The 19,880-nt window shown below is 32.7% G+C and overlaps 2 protein-coding genes and 1 non-coding gene across 3 annotated transcripts; all 3 read right to left on the bottom strand.

Annotated features, from left to right (window-relative positions):
* Window positions 1–996: 996 nt before the first annotated feature.
* Window positions 997–1,069, bottom strand: TRNAV-UAC. The gene has a single exon. It is a non-coding gene; the product is annotated as a tRNA-Val (tRNA).
* A 1,315-nt stretch (window positions 1,070–2,384) lies between these two features.
* LOC109182911 (probable WRKY transcription factor 21) lies at window positions 2,385–5,137 on the bottom strand. Its single transcript, XM_019333163.1, has 3 exons — window positions 3,770–5,137; window positions 3,549–3,674; window positions 2,385–2,769 (listed from the first exon to the last, which is right to left on the bottom strand). The coding sequence occupies exons 1-3, from the start codon at window positions 4,501–4,503 to the stop codon at window positions 2,625–2,627; spliced, it is 1,005 nt and encodes a 334-aa protein (XP_019188708.1). The 5' UTR covers window positions 4,504–5,137; the 3' UTR covers window positions 2,385–2,624.
* An 8,762-nt stretch (window positions 5,138–13,899) lies between these two features.
* Window positions 13,900–15,765, bottom strand: LOC109182912 (signal recognition particle 9 kDa protein-like). Its single transcript, XM_019333164.1, has 4 exons — window positions 15,520–15,765; window positions 15,350–15,418; window positions 14,385–14,478; window positions 13,900–14,172 (listed from the first exon to the last, which is right to left on the bottom strand). Exons 1-4 carry the CDS (start codon window positions 15,589–15,591, stop codon window positions 14,096–14,098), a joined length of 312 nt encoding a protein of 103 aa, XP_019188709.1. The 5' UTR covers window positions 15,592–15,765; the 3' UTR covers window positions 13,900–14,095.
* Window positions 15,766–19,880: the final 4,115 nt, after the last annotated feature.

The raw sequence follows: 19,880 nt of genomic DNA, 5'->3' as shown, positions 1-19,880 counted from the left end.
GACCTTCAGTGTGTAAGACTGACGTGATAACCACTACACCACAACAACCTTAACATGTTTAGATGTAAAAAGATGTAAATATTGAAATTACTTAATTGTTCCTCTATATAACACCAAAGGGACGGACGGAATAAGGCGGACTAAATTGAAAACAAAAACCGCACCCTTAAATTTTTGAGACTCACACAAACTTGTTACATTACAACTTGAATGCTGCCCAAGATCGAACTGGAAACCTTCACTGTGTAAGACTGACGTGATAACCACTACACCACAACAACCTTCACAGGTTTAGATGTAAAAAAATGTAAATATTGAAATTACTGAATTGTTCCTCTATTTAACACCGAGCAGACGAAAGCTCACTTAAATTTGTTGCATTACCTCTAGAATTGTAAACGGTTCATGTTTTTCAAAGTCTAATTAACTAGTTATGAGAGAGATATTGCTGCCCAGGATCGAACTGGGAACCGTCAGTGTGAAGACTGATGTGATAACCACTAAACCACAACAACCTTCACAAGATTAGATGTAAAAAGATGTAAATATTGAATTTACTGAATTGTTCCTCAATTTAACACCAAACGAACGGAATAAGGCAGACTAAATTGAAAACAAAAACCGCACCCTTAAATTAGCGATGTTGCTGCCTAGGATCAAACTGGGGACCTTTAGTGTGTAAGACTGGCGTGATAACCACTACACCACAACAACCTTCACAAGTTTAGATATAAAAAGATGTAAATATTAAAATTACTGAATTGTTCCTTTATTTAACACTAAACGAGCAGACTAAATTGAAAACAAAAATCGCACCCTTAAATTTTTTAGACTCACATAAACTTGTTGCATTACCTCACCTCTAGAATTTGAAAAATAATAGCGTTTTCATGTTTTTGGGAGACAAATTGATTCGTGTTCTGATAAATAGCAAACTTTTCATGTTTTCTTATTTTTGAGAAACTAATTAATATTAATAATTAGTTAAGAGAGCAATGTTGTTGCCCAGGATCGAACTGGGGACCTTTACTGTGTAAGACTGACGTGATAACCACTACACCACAACAACCTTCACAAGTTTAGATGTAAAAAGATGTAAATATTGAAATTACTGAATTGTTTCTCTATTTAACACCAAACAGTCGGAATAAGTGGACTAAATTGAAAACAAAAACCGCACCCTTTTTAGACTCACATAAATTTGTTGCATTACCTCTATAATCTGAAAAATACTAACATTTTCATGTATTTTGGGGGACAAATTGACTCGTGTTCTGATAAATAGTAACCTTTTCATGTTTTAAGGTTACTGCACCCACAAAATTGTGGACCCCACAAAAAAGTATCTTTTGCCGGAGTAAAATTTCTCCAAAAACCCCATCTCACATCGACAGAAAACTATACCTTTTTTTTTTTCAAGATTCGAACCTCGACAGCGGCAGTGTGGGAATCATGTCTAAAGTGGGCAGATTCCTTGTGCGCACCGGCATTTGGCCATATCTGTTGAACCATTGTGTCACCGTGATTTACATCCTCACAAATGTTCTGTCGGGCCGAAGTATGGGGGGCCCTTAAGGTTGGGGATTCAACCTTTTGGGAGAAGAAAACCATACCTTTTTTTGTATTATTCCAAAAATATAATCCACCAAAATTCATTGGTGTGGACCGTGTGGTTGCTCTTAATACGGTGATCTAAACCAAAGGTTTTCTTTTCTTTTCTTTTCTTTTTTCTCAAACATGATTACTTTCAAATCCAATTATATAAACAAAATAATTTAATTTTTATCATCTTCACTTCAACCATGAATTTCGTCAATGACCGTCTGTTTAGTTTACATGAAAATATTTTATAGAAAAAAAAAATTCTTCAAATTTGAAGAAAAAACAAATTTAATAGAAAAGTGTAATTAAGTTCTTCAACTTTAAAAAAGTGCAATTAAACACTTGAACTTGTTAAAATGGGTCAAATAAGTCTGATTTACCGATAACTAACAAGTTACCGGTAATATTATCGACGTTGATCATTGTTGACCGCCGAAACCATCATTAAAACCTTAAAAAACAACTTCCGGTGACCTTTTTCACCGGGTCTTCTCCGGTTAGGTCATTTTTTTTTCCTTTTTTTAAAAAATTTTTGTTCTCGCCGGATCTTGTTCGTCGAAATTATTACCGAAAATGTTGCCGGAATCTTTTTGACCGGTTATTCCGAGTGAATGACCGACTATTGGGTTTAGACACACCAAAATAACAAGTTCAAGTGTTTAATTACACTTTTTTAAAGTTGAAGGGCCTAATTGTACTTTTGCCTAAAGGTCAAGAGTTTATTTGACACTTTTCCCAACAATAAATAAATAGGCATTTGGCATACTTACTCTACACAAAGTAAAAACAGAAATAATTCAATTGCACTACCAACAAAACAGCTTTGAGCTTTCCATTAGAAAATTTTTGCCATGAGATTTTACCTTTCTAATACCATGAAGGAAAAGCCTATACCTTTGAACCATAACTCCCCAACTCTAAACAAGCAAAATCTGTACACTGATATGCAATAGCCTAAACCGACCACAAAGTTTAAAGGGTTTGTCATATCCTTATGAAACTCGCCACCAGTTATTCGAGTTTCATGTGTTTGTTGATTGTGACGCCAACCTGGGATGGTTATGCTCTCCTTCATAAGTAACAATCAACATCGAAGGGTCTTCCAAACATCTTTCCACATGCTTCCTTGCAGGGCAGCCTCTCATGCTACTACATTTGTAGTATCCTCTGCACAAGCACAACCAAAGTTTAGCTACTGAAAACATGGGTTTTACATATTTCTGAAACACTCATGATTCTTTACAAGGTAGTATTTGTTCGTTCTATACTTTTTCGGTCTTTGTTGGCCCAAAGAATCAATGTCCCCACCACCAGGATTTGATCATGTGACCACCCATTTGGAATGGTAACTGAGGTGCCATCACACTACATGGTAGTTGGCAGAACATGGGTTTTACGTAAAAGCAACAGAAGCTCGGATGTTAGATTGATATATTTATCATATGATATTGTACATGTTTACAGTAAGCCACTTATCCAACGAGGCTAAAACTAATCCAACGAGGGAAACGTAGGATGGTTTACCTTCTTGTGATCCTTTGCTGGCTAGGGTCACAAGAAGGGGTTTACCCAGGGCACATCCTCGGGTAGTGGCTAAAGGCATCATGGATTCAAGGTTCTCATCATCAACTAACAAAATGGAAAAAGTTGAGACTCGACAGAAAATAAGCTCAGTCGTTACTTGGGCTGGAATCATTTTATACTGAATGAAACCAAACTTTCACCTCTTACACTCTTGTGTGTCCAACGAGGCAAGAACGGAATTAATGAAAACGATTTCCATCGAGAAAAGGCATGGCGCTATAACAGAGCTGTTTATTCTTCAACTTAAAAGGCAACTATGCAATCAAGCAGCATAATGCAAGTAGAATGAAATGAACTTACATCCTATTTTTCCAACATATATCACAATTGAAATGCACTAAGAAAGTTTATTAGAAAGATACCTTGGGTGAGGAGAACCTTTGATTGGCTTCTGGCCGTACTTCCTCCAACAGTACTCATCTTGGGGAATATCAGCAAGCTTGTTACTGATAGCAGGAACTTTTATTGTTCTTTTTACCCTTTGTTTCCTGTCCAAAGGTAATTCTGAATTGTTCATATCGGAAAGAGAGAAATGAAGAGCAGAACAAGGCAAGGGAAGTAAATGCAGCTTAAATGAGCATACCTTTTCTTCGAACAGTGGCACCTGCCACTGCTTCCACATTTCACGCTCCCATCCTCTCCTTTACCAGAACACCTTTTCTTGCGTTGAAATGTACTCTGATCCCCAGAGCAAGAGGCCCCGATTAAACGAAAAGCACTTCCATCCATATTTGCAACACTCCCGTCAACACTCAGCGAGGATATAAAAGAGCGTGTAGAGGACAAGGTAGGCGTGCAAGTAGTGCTATCGAAATTTAGACTAATGCCACTATTGCTGGACTGACAAATCATTTCTCCATGCCTTTGTTGTTGTTTAGGGAACTGATAGTTTGTCATTGAAGTATAATGGGGTAATTGAATAGGGCTTTTACCATGTAACTTTAAGTCATGCGAAAGGGGGTTCCCCAATGTGAGAGCACTATTCACAGTACAACTCCTTTCTTGATTTAGGATTTCAAGTGAATTGATCGGGAGAAGGTGAAGGGCTTTGGGGCGATCATCATTTCCAGTGACGGGGTTTTCCAATAGAAATTTCGGGGAGAGAGGGGTCTGATGAGTCTTGTTGCCCTTTCTCACCCTTGCATGACCCAACTTAGAATTCAGCAGAGAAACAACCCTCTTGAACTTATGGACAGCATCCCCAGATTCAATCAATAACTTTCCATAATGGCTCTCATCATGAGGTTGAGACAACAGACTAATAATCCTATGGCAACTATGTACAGCTGCCTTGTTAGCTTCCTCAATCTCCTCCATCTTAACTTCAGCCCCAAATTTTTCTTTTTTCTATGAAATAACAACTCCAATTCCTAAAACCTAAGACATAAAACTAAAGAAACTCTGCAACCACTAATATTCCTTCCATAACTCCTTCAAACATACACAAGTAACTAAAATCTCATCTTTTCAACAACAGAGTTTTTCTTTTTTCTACTACCTTTATCCAAATTCAAGAAATTGAATTCAAGAAAGGAAGCATTTTATCAAACACAACAGCACCAGTATCAAGTGTGTATCCAGATTTCAGAAGAAACTAAACCAAAAACTGAAAAACGCAGAGAGAAAATCAATGGAGAAACTGGAGAGGAATAAAACAAAACAGAACAGACCTTTGGTTGGACTTTCGATATGCTGCAAACCCTAGATTATTCAATATCCATAGGCAGTGTGTGCTAGAGAGAGAAAAACAAAAACAGGTGCCCAAGAGAAGATTTTGCTTCACCCATTCACTGAAGCTAGCATTAACAGGGCGGAAAGATTACAAAGATTACAAAGATGCAAGCTTTTTTACTCCATTTTCTAACTTTAGATAAGAAGCAGAGCCCAAAAGTGAAAATTATTCGGATTCCCAGTCCCAGGATTCGCAGGGGGATAAAGAGAATAATAACAAAGGGAAGCGCAGAGAAACTGCCATCTCTATAGCAGATTTCAAAGCGGGGCCCACGTTGGACCTAAACACTCACTCCCTTTCAGAATTTAGTTTGTTTGGTTGTTAATCAAAAATGTAGATTAATGTAATAATGTAAGTAATTTAGTTTTTAAATTTTTTTCTAAATTTGAAACATTTTGGCTACTTTCGACGTAGGTCTTGTCCTGTCACTTCGCTCACGAGAATCTTACTATGACTTTGCGAGTTGAATTCATATTATAAAACGACAAATCCTATTTTTAAGTTTTCACTAATTATAGCTAACCATTGATCAATTTTCAATTAATAATTGGAATGATGACAATTTTAACTGAATTTTCTTAATCGTACAACTAAATCATATAAAATAATGATAGCCCCATGGGGCATGACGAAAAAGGTGATCACTCAATAAGTTGTGTTGGCAGTTACGTTATCCTCTTGATAAGTTGTGTGTCTTGTTTGGATGTCATGTCTAGAAAAACTCCTCCAATCGAGGACGTATGCACAATTGTTTTTGATTGATCTAACAACCTTCATAAAATGACGTGATAAGTCTCCAGAGGTTAACGAATTTCTAGGACATTGTCTTCTCAATTCTTTGAATCTCTTCCAGGCCTCGTACAAATTTTCATTTCCAAATTACTGGAAATTATGAATCTACTTTCGGTGATACTTGACTGCTCCTCCCTCCTGTGGACTCGTGGGTAGGACGACTACAATCTTTAGGTTCCATTGTAACAGCTCCTTCTTCCACTTCTTGCAAATTCTTCCTTAAGGCTTGTTTTCTCCTTCTTAGGTCTCTTGACAAGTCAAGCTAAGGTTGAGAGGATACCATCCTTGATCTCTCTTGGATCTTGTTTGCATAAACCACGAAATTTTTCTCCAGAAATTAAGACAAGCTAGCTTTCTTGTAGAAAATTGGTCAGTGGATTACAGGAATGAACAAAAACAAACAAACAAAACAAAGCAAATACTTGGGGCTCATTTACTAACTAGAAAATTTCTCAAAGTTTTCTGAAAAACTAGCTAGAGAATTGGAAAACATAAAACAAAAAACATGTTGTTGCCTAATAGGGCCAAAAAGGTATCATATGTTAGATAAAATACATAAATGTTGCGGAAGCATAAATAAACATTTTCAATGATTCTTACGTTAATATATAGCTAGAGAGTTGAACATCATTACCCTTGAAGCGTGCTTTGACGAATAGTCGAATCTTTGAACCGTCCAAACGTCCGGTCTATAGTCTACCACCGGTTAGGCACGCAAGAGGACAGGAATCCAAAGATTTTATGTGAAAGTATTTTTTTGTCTTTTTGATAGAAAAATCTCATTGTGTTCAAGAATAAGGCAATGATATTTATATAGCTTGGTTTGCAATCGTTATACCGTGCACCGAGGCGCACATAGCAATGTGCGTCCCGCGCCTCTCAAAACGACGTCATTTTGTTAATTTCGGGTATAAAATTCTGTGCATTTTAATATATAATTCTGTACATTCGAAACATGGAGATTTTCAGTTATAAAATTATGTGTTTCCAAGCATAAAATTCTGTGTTTTCAGATATAAAATTCTGAGCATTTTATTATATAATTCTGTACATTCGAAACATCGATTTTTTTTTAAGAGTTAAGAGTTTATGTGTATTATGTTAAGAGTTTATTTATATTATGTATTATGTTAGATTATGTGTATTATCCTTTCAAAAAAGATTATATGTATTCAGTTAAAAAATTATGGGGTCGTTTACCAACTTGGAAAAATGGAGGATTTTCCAGAAAAATAGAGAAATTGAGAAGTAGAAAAAGGAAAATTGGAGAAGTTGTTTACTAAATTCCTTCTTCCAAATGCCTACTCCTTCTCCATTTTCCAACTTCATGTACAATTTTGGAGAAAGAAGATTTGGACTTCTCCAAATGGAAAGATGGAAAAAACGCGCGTGAACAGTAACCTATCCAACAGGTCGCGGGTTCGAAACCTGTACTGCGCCTTTGCTTTGCACGTCTGTTTTTGCTCTGCGCCTTTGCTTCTTTTTATTATTATTATTATTATCTTTTTTTTTTAATTTCCCCTTTCTTCATCATTATGCACACATATTATTATTATTATTATCTTCTTTTTTTAATTTTCCCTTTACTTCATCCTTATGCACACATATTATTATTATTATTATTATTATTATTATTATTATTATCTTTTTTTTTAATTTTCCCCTTTCTTCATCCTTATGCACACATATTATTATTATTATTATTATTATCTTCTTTTTTTAATTTTCCCTTTACTTCATCCTTATGCACACATATTTTTTATTATTATTATTATTATTATTATTATTATTATTATTATTATTATTATTATTATTATTATCTTCTTTTTTTTTTTTAATTTTCCCCTTTCTTCATCCTTATGCACACATATTATTATTATTATTATTATTATCTTCTTTTTTTAATTTTCCCTTTACTTCATCCTTATGCACACATATTTATAATAATAATAATAATAATAATAATAATAATAATTAATAATAATAATAATTATTATTATTATTATTATTATTATTATTATTATTATTATTATTATTATTGTTGTTGTTGTTGTTATTGTTATTATCTTTGTTATAGAAATGTAAAAATGTTATATGGAATGATTGTATTTAATAAAATCAGAAAATTAGAGAAATGAAGAATTAGAGGAATGAGGAATGAAAATTGAAAAATTGGAAAAATGGAAAACTGGAAGAATGGAGAAAGAAAACTGGAGAAATGGAGAAATGGAAAACTGGAAATGGAAAAACAGAGGAACGAAGTAAACGACCCCTATGTGTTTTCAGGTATAAAATTCTGTATATTCTATTATACAATTCTGTACATTCGAAACATGATTTTTTTTTAAGGAGTTAACAGCAGACACACAAAAATATACAAGACGACGTCGTTTTGGGGCAGGGCACACAATACATTGTGCGCCTGGTGCACGGTATAATTTGCCTTGGTTTGGGCTCAACATGTGCTAGCCTTTTAAAAAGTCTAAAACTACCCAAATAAGGAGCGTTATGCCATGGAACCGTGTTCACCATTCATGGTGAACACGATTCCAACGGTGTTAGTACACCGTTATCTTTTTTTTTTTTCTTAATTAATTGCGTGACTTTTCGTCTTCATTTTCACATTTTGCGGTTTCACTTTAATTTGAGGTGAACAATGATTTCGGACATTCATAAATTATGAATTCATGCCTGCACATTCACTTTGGAACCATGCCTACACATTCCTGTCCGAAATCACGGACATTCATAAATTATGAATCCATGCCTGCACATTGACTTTGGAACCATGCCTACACATTCACTTTGGAATCATGAGATTATGAATTTTCTGTTATAAGATTATGAATTTTCTGTTATAAGATTATGAATTTTCAGTTATGAGATTATGAATTTTCTGTTATGAGATTATGAATTTTCTGTTATGCGATTATGAATTTTCTGTTATGCGATTATGAATTTTTTGTTATGCGATTATGAATTTTTTGCGGTTTCACTTTAATTTGAGGTGAACAATGATTTCGGACATTCATAAATTATGAATTCATGCCTGCACATTCACTTTGGAACCATGCCTACACATTCCCGTCCGAAATCACGGACATTCATAAATTATGAAAATCCATGCCTGCACATTCACTTTGGAACCATGCCTACACATTCACTTTGGAACCATGAGATTATGAATTTTATGTTATAAGATTATGAATTTTCAGTTATGAGATTATGAATTTTTTGTTACGAGATTATAAATTTTCTGTTATGCGATTATGAATTTTCTGTTATGAGATTATGAATTTTATGAAAATTTATAATCTTATAAAAGAAAATTCATAATTTGATCAACGCGCGCCGTTAACTCCACATCCGCGAAATTTTTTTTTTTTTTTACCTAAAAGTGATGTCGTTTGGCCTTGTGTTCACCATTCTCGGTGAACACGTTTCCAGGGCATAATTTGCCCCCAAATAATCATCTATTTAAGAATTAATTCATTATCAATTTATTTTAAAACTCTCTAAATTACCATGTACCAAAAAGGTTTAACTTTCTAGGTCTAGAGTCAAACCAACAACAAGCAATATTTAATAACTTATTATTAAATAATATGTGAGTCATGAATGACACTTAATAATATGTTATGACTACATAGTTGAGAATGAAAGTAATTATAATGAACTTTTTCGTTACAAATATCATGAAATAATATCCTTCCACACAATGCTTGTTTTGAACCAAGTAAAGGTCATGGTCAAACTCATAAACCTAATTTAAAATGTGTATTCAATAATCATAATCTGAAGTTCAACTTCATTATACTCTGGCCTGAGATTCTTGTTGTAAGATTATTGAATAGATTAGAACAACCTCGCTACCTCAAGGTGGTGGACCCTCTATTAAACACACACATGTCTCCGTAATCACACAAATTCAATTACACAAGTGCAACTATTGTTAATTAGTAAAGCATAAAGAGTGTTAGGCTCTGTTTGGCAGAGCTTATTTGGGAGCTTATAGTTTATTTTAAGCTACTAATAAGCTATAAGCACTGTTTGGTAATGTTCCCAAAATAAGCTCCTAGCTTCCTATTTTTTTTTTTCATCTTTATCCTTATTATTTTAAAAAAATTACATAATTTACCCTTCCCAATTAAAACATTTTTTTCTTCTCCTTTATCCGCAATTTTCACCGCAAACATCATCATCATCATCATCATCATCATCATCATCATCATCACCATCATCATCATCACCATCATCATCATCACCATCATCATCATCATCATCATAGTTTCACCTTGGTTCACGGAATGTTAGATTACTTTAAAAATGTTAGATTGTTGAGAATGTTAGATTACTGATAATGTTAGATTTTTATGTTTGGTTTATAACTGAGATATGTTAATAACCTTGTTTGGTTGAAGAGTTGTTTTTTAATGTTATAATGGTTATTTTACATTAATACCGTTAACATATTTTTATGTATTTTAATACATTTTAAAATTAAAATAAATAAGGCAATGGTAAATATAGTAGTAAATGATTTAAAATTAAGAGTTAATTACTAAAATGGACCTTCGACTATAGCGAAATTACCAATTTGGTCCTCGACTATTTTTTTTTTTGACCAATTAAGTCTCTCAACTTTAAAAATCTTAACCAATTTGGTCCTTCGTTAGTTTTGCCGTTAGATTTCCGTTAACTTGGGACCAAATTGATAATTTTGCTATAGTCAAGGGACCATTTCAGTAATTAACTTTAGGTGTGGGCAATTCGGTTCGGAAGTCTAACGCCAAAACTAACGGAGGACCAAATTGGTTAAGATTTTTAAAATTGAGGGACTTAATTGGTCAAAAAAATAGTCGATGATCAAATTGGTAATTTTGCTATAGTCAACTAGTCAAGGGACAATTTTGTTAATTAACTCTAAAACGGTAGGACCATTTTCTAAATAATTGACAATGTTGACATCTCAGTGGCTCCAATTGAACAAATTTATACATCATAGTTTTATCAATGCATGAAAACATCTTAAAAAAAAATTGTAAGTTAATTTTTACTATATCATTACAATATCTATTGTAACCATATATTTTGAATGATTTATTATCATCATCATCTATTGACAGCAATTGTAGCAATTGTCATTGACAAACTCTCAAAACAAATTGTCTCAACAACAAATAAAAATTTAAAACAAAAAAAAAAAACAAAAAACAAAAAAAAAATGACATCTTTTCCCCCTGAGTTATATACTTATAACACTTTTTCCCCCTGAATTATTTATGTAATCACATTAACCCCTCAATTATTTTAAAAGTGGCGAGTTTCCCCCCTGACATTTCTACCCTTAAAATAAATATTTTATTTATTTTTCTTCTCCAACAAATTATTGCGTATACGTAGAGATGACCACAGTTCAATTCGAAGGAATTGAACTGGACATTATAGCAATCGAATTATTAGTTTTCGGTTATGATTTAGATACAAAACCCAATATTTGAATTTTAGTTTATTAAAATTATGAATCGAAAAAACTGGATCCTAAACCGTGAATCGATGGTTCCGGATCCGGTTTGCAATTTTGAACTGTCTTTATTTTAATTTTTTTAATTTTAAAATAATCTAAATTCAACAATAAATGTATTTTAACTTTTTCAGTTCTGAACATGAACAAGCCATCCCGGTTCGCATTTTTAATAAACTCTAAATATCGGGTTTCGATTCTAAATTTTAATTAAAATATTTCGATTTGGTTGCTATAGTGTCTGTTTGGTTTGAACCAAATTGTGGTCATAATTTGTTGGAGAAAAAAATAAATGAAATATTTATTTTAAGGGTAATATGTCCATTTAACATTTCAGGGGAAAAACAACCACTTGAATTATTCAGGGGAAAAAGTGCTATAAATATATAACTCAGGGGAAAAATTGTCATTTTCCCTTAAAAAATTAATGATTTCATTATTGTGGATGAAAAGTATGTACGACATTTCATTACTCTTATTAAAGTATAAATAAAGGAATAAGGTTCAAATTGGCCACTGAACGTAACCTAAAAATGCAATTAGGACACTGAACGAAACAAAAGTGCAATTAGGTCATTGAACACTCCAAAAACGTGCAATTTCACCTGATAGCAGGTTACCATCAATTTCAGTAGGTTACCTGCTTACGTGGCAGCTGAGTTGGCATTTTTAATAATTTTTAAATAATTATTAATAAATTTTAATAATAACTTTTTAAAAAAAAAAAAAAAAAAGGGTGGCCGGCGACCACCCCGTCGTTTATTTTTTATTTATTTTTTTAAAAATTTATTTTTAAAATTAATTATTAAAAATTATTAAAAATGCCAACTCAACTGCCACGTTAGCAGATAACCTGTTAAAATTGATGGTAACCTGCTATCCGGTGAAATTGCATACATTTGGAGAGTTCAATGGCCTAATTGCACGTTTTGAAATGTTTAGTGGTCTAATTGCACTTTTTTTTGGTTCAGTGGCCTAATTGCATTTTCATGTTACGTTCAGTGACCAATTTGAACCTTATTCCTTAAATAAATTAGTAGCTATAAAAAAAATACATATATATTTAATTAATTTAAAATTAGATGTCTATAAGGCATTTATTTAAAAAATTATTCCTTATAAAAATGTAAAAAGATATATAATTTAATTATTTATATTATCTTTATTTTCTACGATTCAAAAATTTCTTACTTTCAAATTTATTAATTTACTATATTCACTACATTCTCCATTGTCTTCTTTTTACATTATTATCTTGTAATTTTTTTAAGAGACATTATCTTATAATTAAATATCAAAGTTATAATACAAAATAATTTATATATATTTATTTACCAAGTATTTTATACAAATATAATAAATATTAATATTTTGTTCAATACTTTCACATGATAATCTACGACACACATTTCACAGCACATGAAACATGTAGGGAAAAAGCTACCACTACCGAATATCAACATGTCTTGTAAGATAAAGAGTTCATAGTACAATTAAGATTCCAGTCATATACACAGCAAGACAAATCTAAAGCTTCTTACACCATAATCTCATTGCATGATGAATTCCTCTATTCTACCACCAGTAACCCAATTGCACATGACACACTACCAATAAAAAAATGACATGTACAGAAGATGAAGACAATGACAATACTACCAAAAGGAGAATTAAGAAGAATTAGATAAATTTAAACCGAAAGTAGTATTTATTTAGACTATTACTTTTAGACTAAATATTTAGACTAACGTTATTACAAAGTTGCAAACATTTATTTTTGTAACATTTATAATCAATATCTCATATATTATCTTGCATTTATATATATTTTAAATTACCGATTTAAATAAACAAATTCAACATTTATTTACTTATACATGAACATCTCCTATATAATATTGTATTGATTGACATACTCTGAAGTACTTATTTAAAGAATCATGGGGCAAAAAAACTAGTGTATATTATACAAACTAATGTACATTCAGTACTCAAATAATGTACTTTTTCTGAATACAATATACATTTTTAATATACTAAAAGTATAACTTCACTTTAAATCATAGAATTCAAGTTGTGCTTGGTTGGAGACTTTTATACATTACTATAAAATTTGAAACTCATTATCATGTTTGTATGTTTACTTTTGCTATCCTACTATTGGATTCAAATCCTTAAGTAACCATAAAGCTCGTTATCATTTTCTTTCCCCACTTTTGAACATCAGAATAAAAAAATGAAAAAGAAAAAAAAAAGCATTGTTCATGCATAAATATTAAACTTTAATACACACACACACACACACACACACACACACACACATATATATATATATATATATATATATATATATATATATATATATATATATATTTTTGCATTTATTTTTATTTTAATTATTTATTTATTTGTTTATTTGTTTTTATTATAATTCCTATTTACTACCAAACAAAGACACTCTTTCTACTTACCCTACCGATTCTAATGTTTGAACCAAACACTCCCTCAGTTCCCCCCTACTGGGTATATCCTGCTCACTCCATACATTATTTCTGTCCTGGCACACCACAAGCATATTCGGCCTTTTAACCTCTAATATCTTTCACTTTCTTTGGCCTATGGGTAAGGTACAGACAAGAAAAACATCCTGTTTTAAAGCCTGATGTAAATAAATTGTAATTCAACATTAACAATAACTTCAAACAGAAGTCTCAATGATCTAGAATAAATTCACATTCCACAAAAAACTCAGTTTCAGTCAAAATGGGGGAAAACTGGAGTCTGCAATAAAAACAATGTAGGTGGTGAAAAAAAAAATACCCAGTATATCTGGCAAAATGAAAGTCATTTTCAACTATCGTCTATTGTTTCCGTCCCCTCCCTCTCTTGGCTGGCTGGGACTCTTGATTGTCTTTTCCACCCACATCTGATATATCCACTACAAAAGAAAACAATGCATCATGAGAAGGATGATCAGAAAGCAAATGAATGCAATTCCATTCTTCCATTAATTTGGAACTTGTACACAAGACCACCACATGGAAATTTTAGAAACACGAGTTTCACAGTTCAGACACAATGTCATTTGCATTGTATAGTGTATACCATAACATTTAATTCTAGCAAGGAAAGACTAAAAAGATGTTATACCATCAGCTCCGCGAGCCATTAGAGTGAAAAATATATTGTTAAACTTTTCCATTTTCTTGGCATCTTGAGCTTGGTCAGTTTTGAACTTTATACACTGGAAAGAACAAGGAAATTCATTAACGAAAAAAAAAAAAAAAAAAAACATCAGAGCAGATCCATCAATATTGACAATTCGGTGATAAACTTCAATAAGCATGGATACATAAATTGAACTAACCATTTAAGAATTAGAAAAGTTAAAGTTACATATTCTGATACAGAAGGAGCTGAAATCATCCCCACCCCTATCCCCACCTCTCTGCCTCTTATGAAATAAGTGAATATGAATAGGAAAGCAACTCCTACGTGGCTACTGGGTGACATCTAATGATAATACTATGTTTCTTACTTTCATGTCAAACTCCCACTCGAGAAGGTAGTTTATAAGAAGCAGTAAGAAAACCAAAGGGCTAACCCCAGCAAACTAATCTCACTGTAATGTTTGTATGTGCTAAAACATTTGGCTTAATTAAATATGCAGACAATGTAGATCAGCATTAATGGCAGACATTGATTCTCCCATCATACTTGTAACATGTTGATAAATTGTTGCATTTTTGGAATCATTACCTCACAAGAACTCAATCTGGAAAATTGTATATCAGAATTCAGACAGATGATGATAACACAGTAGAAAATAAGAAACTATAAACAAATTCCGCAGAATCCAATAGAAAAAGCCAAACAATTTAGGTTTCAAGGGCTCACTAGATTCTGAGGTATCTATAACAGTTAGGTATAGAAAAGGTGAAAAACGCCTACAATTTTTGCAATCGAGCATTCATAAGGATGATAGACGAAGGTGAATGCAGTTACAGGCAACAGCAATATTAACCAGGATAATCAATCAAGAAAAATAATCGAATGTAAATATCACAGACATCCTTTATCAAATTATAACAAAAATAAAAAGATTTTCACGAAACCTCTTTATCGTCGGTGACTTTGAGAACCAATTTACCATCGGAATGCCTGTATTTCATTACATACCGAGTCTGCATCCAAGTGAAGTTCAACCAATTTCTAAGTGCATAAACGATAAAAAATTATAAATCGAGATGAATGAAAACAGTGAAAATTTGAGGAAGAGAAATACCTTTTCAGGATCAGCGCGAAATAGCTGAACAGATTTTTCAACGAAATCATCCCACGATGTGATGTAAACCATTTTGCAGATTCCGATCTGCACGGCACGCTAGTATGATCAGTGAAAAAGAGAAATAGGGAATTCCCAGATATCGTCGCCGATGTTTTGAAGTGATGGACAAGTGAGATTTCGGATTTCTGTCCCTTTCATTTTCTGGGTTTTATGCGGGTTGCGGGCCTAGTGGCCATTGGCCAGGACTCAGGAGGGGAAAAATGTGAGAAACATCGGATTGGAATATTTGATGTAAACCACAATGAAGCTCGCCCAAAGGGAAATCACTTGGGGAATTAAACTCGGATTATCCTAAAAAAAAATTTTATAAAGAGAGCTCATTTGCCACTTAAATTACCCTGTTGGGCTTATATTCGGATTGGAATATGATTGAGTAAAAGTTTTTTTTTTAAGGAAAACAAATAAAATATATATGTCAAATAATTTGTAGCTTAATGACTTTTTTAAATGGGAGATTAAATGTTCGAACTTCAGTGGACGCATAAAGTCAGTAGTACTAAAAAATAACAAATAGAATGATTTTTTAAGTGGTTATTTTGTGGTACAAATATTAGTGGGATTCACTTCCGATTTTAGTCAAGTCAAAGTGGATTCGGGTTCTTCATAGTGAGACGATAAGATTGATATATTGTACGCTTAAAATGGGTGAATGACAAATTGATTTTCAAAGTAGACTCATTTGAATTGGAAAAATGAAGGGGAAAGACTTTAAAGTAGCATTTGTCTCACATTGGTTTGGGAAGTGGGTTTGCACCATTATTTATACAAGAGCATTTCTAAGGGTTATTGAATTGTATAGCATAGATGCTCTATCTCGTGCGCAGGGGTGGGGTGCAAATCAAATTTCAAAATGAGTCTGAAAGGCTTAACTCGTGCATGCCGGCACCGAAAAATTGGCTAGCCTTGCAGGCTAAGTTATGTCAAATAGCACTTTCGCGAGGGCTTGATTCGGTTAACCTAACCAGAATTGTTGACGACTCAAGGCCAACAATGATTCGTTGGTTCTGGCATAATCGTTAACCTCTCGTCTCAATGACCGTTCTGAGTCTTAATTCAGCAGTTACAGAATTAATCTTGAATTAATTTCAATTTTGAATTTTCTAATTAATTCTCAAGTGGTGGTCTGCTGTTACATGGATTACATGATTGATTTAATAGCAGTTTTAATGCCATGAAATAAGTACTATTAATTCCTCAACTCCTATATAAGTTGTTGTTGAGAAGCAGATTTTACACACTATGAAAATCTTTTTTTCTCTCTCGAAAACTCTGATTCTCTTCCTTTCTTGGCCTCATGTGTTCATCCCACACTCTTGTTCATTGGGTTCTAAGTTTTGAGTGTTCACAACTTAGAACCGTAGTACGCTTTATCTTGGGAAACCTAGGCTGCAACGTTCCTATCACCTTTGGGAGGCAACAAATAAGGTTTTAAGGATAGAATATAACTCGATTCGTAGTTACAACCTATATATCCATAAAAATCCTTCATCCATGTGGTTATTTTATTCTAGAAATTTTCTAATTTTTTCAGAAAATAATAATCTTTTTTCGTAGGATTATTATAGTGTTTTTTTTACCTTATTTGCAACAATCTTAAAATCATATCTCTTTTTATTCCCTTTGTCTATCTCTAATTTCCTTGAAGAAATGGATAACCTCGTACTTCTAATTCATGGGGACAAAAATGTTGTTGAAAACAATAATGGTGAGAACGGCAACAATGTTGCACCTTCCCAAGCACCACCAGGGAATGTTGGTACACAAGATAGTAGAAACAATTATCTCATCCTCATCTTCTTGGAAGTCACATCAAATCGCCAAATCAGCTTGAAAAATCCAATCATCAAGTAGTTGACGGGTAACCTGAAGGTAACCTGCAAAATAGTACTAATTGCACTTTTTTTTATATATAAGTTTGAGGTTCTGATTGGAACTTTTTGAAGTTGAATGACTTAATTGCACAAATCAATATAGTTGGAAGGCTTATTTGACCATTATCCCTAATAATAATAATAATAATAATAATAATAATAATAACAACAACAACAACAACAACAATAATCTACCAACTTAACAAGAGCCAATAAAGTTAGACCCTTAAAAAAATATTAATGTAATTATTTAATAGTTAATATCATTTATGTTTAAATATTTTTAGAGTTAATACTCAAAATCGTCCTCGACTATAGTGATTTTTCTCAATTTCGTCCTAAACGACTTTGGTGACCTAATATCGTCCCAGATTTTTGTGTTTCGCTCAATTTAGTCCCAGATTTTTGTGTTTTTGCTCAATTTAGCCCCTCATTTGTTATTCTATCCATTTTGTGTTAAATAAATAGACAATTCAATAATTTTAATATTGGCATCTCTTTACTCATAGACATGTGAACTGCGAAATCCTTTTTTTTTTTACGAATTATTCTAGAATTACTCCTAAAACTGCGAATATAAAATTTGATTTGCAGGTTCGGGAGTAAATATGGGTGTAATTCGTACAAGAAAGAGGAATTTCGCACTTCACAAGTTGAAAGTAAAGAGAGATCAATATTGACATTACTGAATTGTCCCTTAATTTAACACAAATTTGACGAAATAACAAATGGGGGACTAAATTGAGCGAAACACAAAAGTCTGGGACGATATTAGGTCACCAAAGTCGTTTAGGACGAAATTGAGAAAAATCACTATATTCGAGGACGATTTTGGGTATTAACTCAATATTTTTAATTAATTTTTCTAATTTACCCTTAATTATTAATAACTTTTCTCTTAATTTTCTTGAACAACCTCCGTTAATATTTCTCCGTAAACCAAAACAGAAGTAAAAATAAAACCCTACACACTAGTAGAATTAACTCACGCCTTAGCTTCTCTGCCTTCCTAATTCCAACATTCTAGCAGCTGTCGTTCTCGCCTTCTCACGCCTTAGGTTTATTTCCTTTTCTTTTAATCTGCTTTATTTACTCTCTGTGGTTTCCTTTGTTTCTGATACTGTGTACTTCAAATTTCTTTTTAAGTATTATTTTATTAATATCAATCATTATGCAATTATCCCTATTATTAATGCAGATTTGATATCTGAGTTTGAAAGAAAACTCAAAACCTGTTTTTAAAACTTTATTCCCATTATAGAATTATTATACATATCCAAACAACAATATTGATAATCATTTTAATTCCACCCAACCACCAAACTTGCAAAATAGTTTTACTAAAACTCATTACCATTACCAAGTATTTGATTTCCATTCCCATTCTGAATCTCATGTGCGAACCAAACACACCCTAAGTTTGTATTTTATTATGATGAGCTGTTGTGTTTGTCTTTAAATTTTGAGCTTTTAAGTTTGGAACTTTGGAGTTTGGATAATGAATTATTAGCACTAATGACTTGAATAGATCTTCAAACTTAGAGAATTATACACCAAAGAGGCATGCATGAGGTATGGCAGCTTCTTTAGCAATGGGCTTGGGGAATATTGTGAAAGTGGTGTTGGTGACACCGAGAAAGTAGTGTTGGCTACACAGTTACTCAACCAACTGACAAAGTATTGTTGGCTACATTTTAAATATTTTATTTAGAATATAAAAATATTTATAATAATATTAAAAATAATATTATTTATCAATTCTTTTAAAAAATTAATTTCCGCCGGAAACCTTGTTTCTGAGTGTTGCAAAAAATTACTTCCGTTAAATTTTAGCAGAAGTCATTTCTGGCAAAATGACTAGATTTTATTCCGTTGACAAAAAATGTTTTCCGTTGACTGAATTTTCCAATTGCATTCAAACACTGAAAATCCAGAAAATGATTTTTAGAAATCATTTTTCGAGTTTCCAAACATAACCTTAATTATTAACCTAGCTAACTGCCGACTATCAAACATCGCGCCTCTGCCGAAACCTCATATGAGTAGCCTTGCTGAAAGCTCATCTGAGCTGGTTCTTTCATCGAGCCGACCGCCTTTGTCGACTACCGAACAGTGCTGGCGCCTGGCGCGAAGGAAATCTGGCAGAATTGTCTTCCTTCGGCCTTCTTGTACTGATAAATTTCTCCCCATTAGGGTTTATCTGGTAAACCATTGTCCTGGCTTGGCGGAAGTAGATAGATGGTAAACATTGCATTGTGGGTACAAGTCTTCAGGGCAGTAAATATTCTTATATTTCAAGGGCTGGGCTATATTGCTACCCAATTTTTGTTTTCATGCTATAGAAAGACACATTATTTGATTTCCTTAGTACTATTTTTGATATTTCTGAATAGACCTCTTGATGTTTTATAGCAGCCAGCTTGTAGC

This window comes from Ipomoea nil, unplaced genomic scaffold (genome assembly GCF_001879475.1).
Source record: "Ipomoea nil cultivar Tokyo-kokei standard unplaced genomic scaffold, Asagao_1.1 scaffold1074, whole genome shotgun sequence".
In the NCBI taxonomy this organism is placed as follows: Eukaryota; Viridiplantae; Streptophyta; class Magnoliopsida; order Solanales; family Convolvulaceae; genus Ipomoea; species Ipomoea nil.
The sequence above is the reverse complement of the archived record's forward strand: the minus strand, read 5'-3'. Positions and strand labels throughout refer to the sequence as shown.